Source organism: Panulirus ornatus, chromosome 28 (genome assembly GCF_036320965.1).
Source record: "Panulirus ornatus isolate Po-2019 chromosome 28, ASM3632096v1, whole genome shotgun sequence".
NCBI classification, from domain to species: domain Eukaryota; kingdom Metazoa; phylum Arthropoda; class Malacostraca; order Decapoda; family Palinuridae; genus Panulirus; species Panulirus ornatus.
In genome coordinates, this window is record NC_092251.1 from 13464970 (window position 1) to 13471409 (window position 6440).

Below are 6440 nucleotides of genomic sequence, written 5' to 3' on the forward strand. Positions count from 1 at the left end.
TACGGTGTACTCTTTATTATGCCTGAGGAATTTCACTTGTATATTATGGAGTCAAAACAAGAATTATGCCAATGCGTTGTACCTTGGACATAGATTCTCTTCGAATCATGATATAAAAGTAAAGTAACCCACTTTTCCATCTAATAAACACACTGCTGTTTGAGTCTACCTTTCCTGATGGTGTGCAGATATCCAAATATTAGTTCAGGCGAAGAAATGTAAAGATGTGTAAGTACTTGTCTTTGGGCGTTTAGCCAGGGGACGCCTGTCTAGAGTTCGTATACTGTGTTATAGTCGTCTTCAGCAGTTGTCCTGTCTGGCTTCAAAAGTCTCATCGGACGACTTGGAAGCCAAACTTGTTGGCGACGTACTCTATTTCGTGTTCGGTGCCGTCGGGCGCTACCCACGTGTACTCGCCTTCTACGGCCGTGCCCGCGATGCCCTCCTGCTCGTGCTCCAGGTGGTCCTCGTCGATGTCGATGATATCATTAGGACGAGCGGCAGCCAAGACCACCAAGCCAAGCAGAAACATCACCTGCAGTCAAGAAATTGATGAGTGAACTGATTCTCTGATACTTCCTCCAATCACTAAAAGTTAACAGAGACAGCCACCAGCCACACTTGTACTGAGGGAACAACACTCACCAGGAACTTCATGTTTGTGTGGTTGCAGGACAACAGCTGATGCTCTGCACCTGTCTCAGCCGTGTTATATACCCAGGGACGTCCTTCACTCATGAACGCGCTGAAATTTGGAAGTGACTGAGACCCCGTATGTTCCCTCCTCTAGTTCTGGCGTTCGGTGCGTTTTACTCCTGATCTGTTATAAAGTCAGTTGCGCAAACTTGTCAGGGAAATGTTTTTTCTATTAATTCATCAGGTTCTCCTGGAGTAACTTGATCAGCCATATACAAACACAAGTATTCACTGTAAACTTGGTGCTCCACCGACGTTATAAAAACTGGTTTTCTGTAATCTTTAATAAGTATGAGTTATAATGAGCCAGGTTTTATGTTAGGCCTAGTCCAACCTTTGAACAGAACTACTTAACAGGAAGCATATAGGGAAAAAGAATGATCTAAGACCTAATAACACAAGGATTTATTTTGCCGATTATTGATATTACTTTCCATTAAGGTTGATTTACTTCATCATGAATCTATGCATCAATACAAGTATTGTACACCTGATAATGTTAACCACAGCAAGAGATATCTAAAAATTAACATCTCGCTTTTAAGACGAGATGGAGCTTTCAGTAAGAAGTAACCTCTAAGGCCGTCTAGTTTTAAGAGTATTTCTTTTTAGTCTGCACCATTATAGAAGAGTGTCTCACGATATTATATTGTTCGATGTTTATTCGTCATATGATTTCCATCTATCAGGACAGAGGATCAAATCAAGTAATTTTCCCAAGTAAAAGAAAATCTACATAAATAGATCCTGAAAATGTTTGTTTGCAACAACACTTCAGTCAACGTCTTCAGATTCTGCTAACGACGCATCCTGATACCTTACATCCCACACCTTGCAGACCTTTGACTTCGTGCACACAGCATCAGTAGATTCGGTGTGGATACTCCAACGCTCACGACGATATCTACGTCGTCTGATCAACCACACCGTCCAGAGCCACTCGTAGATCCATCCTCTGGGAAAACAGTGTCAAGTGAGGTGAGTTTAGCTTCGCATTGATCATGGATTTCAGTGGTCGCGTTCATCTGAAACTGTTTTTCTTATGTTCTTTCTTTCATCATTAGCCGCGATTTTTGACAATGGGGATCGTAGACTTCAGTGAACGCGTTCACCTGACAATAGAAAATGAAACTCAGTGATCATATTAGAGTACATGGAAGGACATTAGAATGTCAGAGAACAAGACTTATGATGGTCCATTACGATGTGATCTATCGTAGTGACCGAGACTTTTGGATGTTAATGTGCTGAGAGATGCAACTGGAGGGATGTCTGATCATTATCTTGTGGAGGCGAAGGTGAATATTTGTAGGGGTTTTCAGAAAAGAAGAGAGAATGTTGGGGCAAAGAGAGTGGTGAGAATAAGTGAGCTTCGGAAGGAGACTTGTGTGAGGAAGTACCAGGAGAGACTGAGAACAGAATGGAAAAAGGTGAGAACAAAGGACGTAAGGGGAGTGGGGAAGGAATGGGATGTATTTAGGGAAGCAGTGATGGCTTGCGCAAAAGATGCTTGTGGCATGAGAATCGTGGGAGGTGGCTTGATTAGAAAGGGTAGTGAGTGGTGTGATGAAGAGGAAAGATTATTAGTGAAAGAGAAGAGAGAGGCATTTGGACGATTTTTGCAAGAAAAAAATGCAAATGAGTGGGAGATGTATAAAAGAAAGAGGCAGGTCAAGAGAAAGGTGCAAGTGGTGAGAAAGAGGGCAAATGAGAGTTGGGGTGAGAGAGTATCATTAAATTTAAGTGAGAATAAAAAGATGTTATGGAAGGAGGTAAATAAAGTGCGTGAGACAAGGGAGCAAATGGGAACATCAGTGAAGGGGGCTAATGGGGAGGTGATAACAAGTAGTGGTGATGTGAGAAGGAGATGGAGTGAGTATTTTGAAGGTTGTTGAATGCGTTTGATGATAGAGTGGCAGATATAGGGTGTTTTGGTCGAGATGGTGTGCAAAGTGAAAGGTTTAGGGAAAATGATTTGGTAAACAGAGAAGAGGTGGTAAAAGCTTTGCGGAAGATGAAAGCCGGCAAGGCAGCGGGTTTGGATGGTATTGCCGTGGAATTTGTTAAAAAAGTGGGTGACTGTATTGTTGACTGGTTGGTAAGGTTATTTAATTTATGTATGATTCATGGTGAGGTGCCTGAGGATTGGCGGAATGCTTGCATAGTGCCATTGTACAAAGGGGATAAGAGTGAGTGCTCAAATTACAGAGGTATAAGTTTGTTGAGTATTCCTGGTAAAGTATATGCGAGGGTATTGATTGAGAGAGTGAAGGCATATACAGAGCATCAGATTGGGGAAGGGTAGTGCAATTCAGAAGTGGTAGAGGATGTGTGGATCAGGTGTTTGCTTTGAAGAATGTATGTGAGAAATACTTAGAAAAGGAAATGGATTTGTATGTAGCATTTATGGATCTGGAGAAGGCATATGATAGAGTTGATAGAAATTCTCTGAGGAAGGTATTAAGAATTTATGGTGTGGGAGGCAAGTTGTTAGAAGCCGTGAAAAGTTTTTATCGAGAATGTAAGGCATGTGTACGCGTAAGAAGAGAGGAAAGTGATTGGTTCTCAGTGAATGTCGGTTTGCGGCAGGGGTGTATGATGTGTCCACTTGTTTAATTTGTTTATGAATGGGGTTGCTAGGGAGGTGAATGCAAGAGTTTTGGAAAGAGGGGCAAGTATGCAGTCTGTTGGGGATGAGAGAGCTTGGGAAGTGAGTCAGTTGTTGTTCGCTGATGATACAGCGCTGGTGGCTGACTCATGTGAGAAACTGAAGAAGCTGGTGACTGAGTTTGGTAAAGTGTGTGAAAGAAGAAAGTTAAGAGTAAATGTGAATAAGAGCAAGGTTATTAGGTACAGTAGGGTTGAGGGTCAAGTCAATTGGGAGGTAAGTTTGAATGGAGAAAAACTGGAGGAAGAAAAGTGTTTTATATATCTGGGAGTGGATCTGGCAGTGGATGGAACCATGGAAGCGGAAGTGAATCATGGGGTGGGGGAGGGGGCGAAAATTTTGGGAGCGTTGAAGAATGTTTGGAAGTCGAAAACATTATCTCGGAAAGCAAAAATGTGTATGTTTGAAGGAATAGTGGTTCCAACAATGTTGTATGGTTGCGAGGCGTGGGCTATAGATAGAGTTGTGCGGAGGAGGGTGGATGTGCTGGAAATGAGATGTTTGAGGACAATGTGTGGTGTGAGGTGGTTTGATCGAGTAAGTAATGTAAGGGTAAGAAAGATGTGTGGAAATAAAAAGAGCGTGGTTGAGAGAGCAGAAGAGGGTGTTTTGAAATGGTTTGGGCACATGGAGAGAATGAGTGAGGAAAGATTGACCAAGAGGATATATATTTCGGAGGTGGAGGGAACGAGGAGAAGTGGGAGACCAAATTGGAGGTGGAAAGATGGAGTGAAAAAGATTTTGAGTGATCGGGGTCTGAACATGTAGGAGGGTGAAAGGTGGGCAAGGAATAGAGTGAATTGGATCGATGTGGTATACCGGGGTTGACTTGCTGCCAGTGGATTGAATCAGGGCATGTGAAGCGTCTGGGGTAAACCATGGAAAGATGTGTTGGGCCTGGATGTGGAAAGGGAGCTGTGGTTTCGGGCATTATTGCATGACAGCTAGAGACTGAGTGTGAACGAATGAGGCCTTTGTTGTCCTTTCCTAGCGCTACCCCGCACACATGAGGGGGGAGGGGGATGGTATTCCTTTTGTGGTGAGGTGGCGATGGGAATGAATAAAGGCAGACAGTGTGAATTGTGTGCATGGGTATATATGTATGTGTCTGTGTGTGTATATATATGTGTACATTGAGATGTATAGGTATGTATATTTGCGTGTGTGGACGTGTGTGTATATACATGTGTATGGGGGTGGGTTGGGCCATTTCTTTCGTCTGTTTCCCAACGCAAATATACATACCTACACAGCTTTCCATGGTTTACCCCAGACCCTTCACATGCCCTGATTCAATCCACTGACAGCACGTCAACCCCGGTATACCACATCGATCCAATTCACTCTATTCCTTGCCCGCCTTTCACCCTCCTGCATGTTCAGGCCCCGATCACACAAAATCTTTTTCACTCCATCTTTCCACCTCCAATTTGGTCTCCCACTTCTCCCCGTTCCCTCCACCTCTGACACATATATCCTCTTGATCAATCTTTCCTCACTCATTCTCTCCATGTGCCCAAACCATTTCAAAACACCCTCTTCTGCTCTCTCAACCACGCTCTTTTTATTTCCACACATCTTTCTTACCCTTACATTACTTACTCGATCAAACCACCTCACACCACACATTGTCCTCAAACATCTCATTTCCAGCACATCCACCCTCCTGCGCACAACTCTATCATAGATAGCCCACGCCTCGCAACCATGCAGCCTTGTTGGAACCACTATTCCTTCAAACATACCCATTTTTGATTTCCGATGTAATGTTCTCGACTTCCACACATTCTTCAAGGCTCCCAGGATTTTCGCCCCCTCCCACACCCTATGATCCACTTCCGCTTCCATGGTTCCATCCGCTGCCAGATCCACTCCCAGATATCTAAAACACTTTACTTCCTCCAGTTTTTCTCCATATATAAAGTGCCTTGTGGAAAATTTTGATAAATTTTATGTTGTTCAGACTGGTAAGGATCTTTCTGTTAGACTTAAGCAACATAAATATAGTATAAGAACGGGACAAGAGTCAAATGCCTTGTTTAATCACGTTAAAAACTATGATCATTGTATTGACTGGAGTAATGCCATCTCAGTTATTAACTCTAACTCTATTACCAAGAGAAATATCACTGAATCTTCTATCATTAAATACACAAAAAAATATAATCTTAATATTATTGATGGCCTATACAAATTAGATAACTTTGTTGTTGATAAAATTTGTAAAATGATAAGTTTATGAACGCTCCTAGTATGTTTTGGACAATCACATGTTTACCAAATGGCGTCCTAGCTTCGTCTCTTCGGTGTATATTAACTGACTTATATTTCTCTCTTGTGTCTCCCTGATGATGTGATTATTACACGAAAGTGCACTTGGGAACTTATCGTGTTTCATTTTCCCCGTGGACTCATAGGAATATATATATGGATAGAGTTGTGCGCAGGAGGGTGGATGTGCTGGAAATGAGATGTTTGAGGACAATATGTGGTGTTAGTTGGTTTGAGCGAGTAAGTAATGTAAGGGTAAGAGAGATGTGTGGAAATAAAAAGAGCGTGGTTGAGAAAGCAGAAGAGGGTGTTTTGAAATGGTTTGGGCACATGGAGAGAATGAGTGAGGAAAGATTGACCAAGAGGATATATGTGTCGGAGGTGGAGGAAACGAGAAGTTGGAGACCAAATTGGAGATGAAAAGATGGAGCGAAAAAGATTTTGAGTGATCAGGGCCTGAACATGGAGGAGGGTGAAAGGCGGGCAAGGAATAGAGTGAATTGGATCGATGTGGTATACCGGGGTCGACGTGCTGTCAGTGGATTGAATCAGGGCATGTGAAGCGTCTGGGGTAAACCATGGAAAGTTCTGTGGGGCCTGGATGTGGAAAGGGAGCTGTGGTTTCAGGCATTATTGCATGACAGCTAGAGACTGAGTGTGAGCGAATGGGGCCTTTTTTGTCTTTTCCTGGCGCTGCCTCGCGCACATGAAGGGGGAGGGGGATGTTATTCCGTGTGTGGCGAGGTGGCGATGGAGGTGAGTAGCGGCCGACAGTGTGAATTGTGTGCATGTGTGTATATGTGTG

At 43.2% G+C, this 6440-nt stretch overlaps 1 protein-coding gene across 1 annotated transcript; it reads right to left on the reverse strand.

The window, feature by feature from the left end:
• LOC139757729 (cuticle protein CP575-like) lies at window positions 1–799 on the reverse strand. Its single transcript, XM_071678481.1, has 2 exons — window positions 646–799; window positions 1–535 (listed from the first exon to the last, which is right to left on the reverse strand). Exons 1-2 carry the CDS (start codon window positions 736–738, stop codon window positions 332–334), a joined length of 297 nt encoding a protein of 98 aa, XP_071534582.1. The 5' UTR covers window positions 739–799; the 3' UTR covers window positions 1–331.
• Between the last annotated feature and the right edge of the window lie 5641 nt (window positions 800–6440).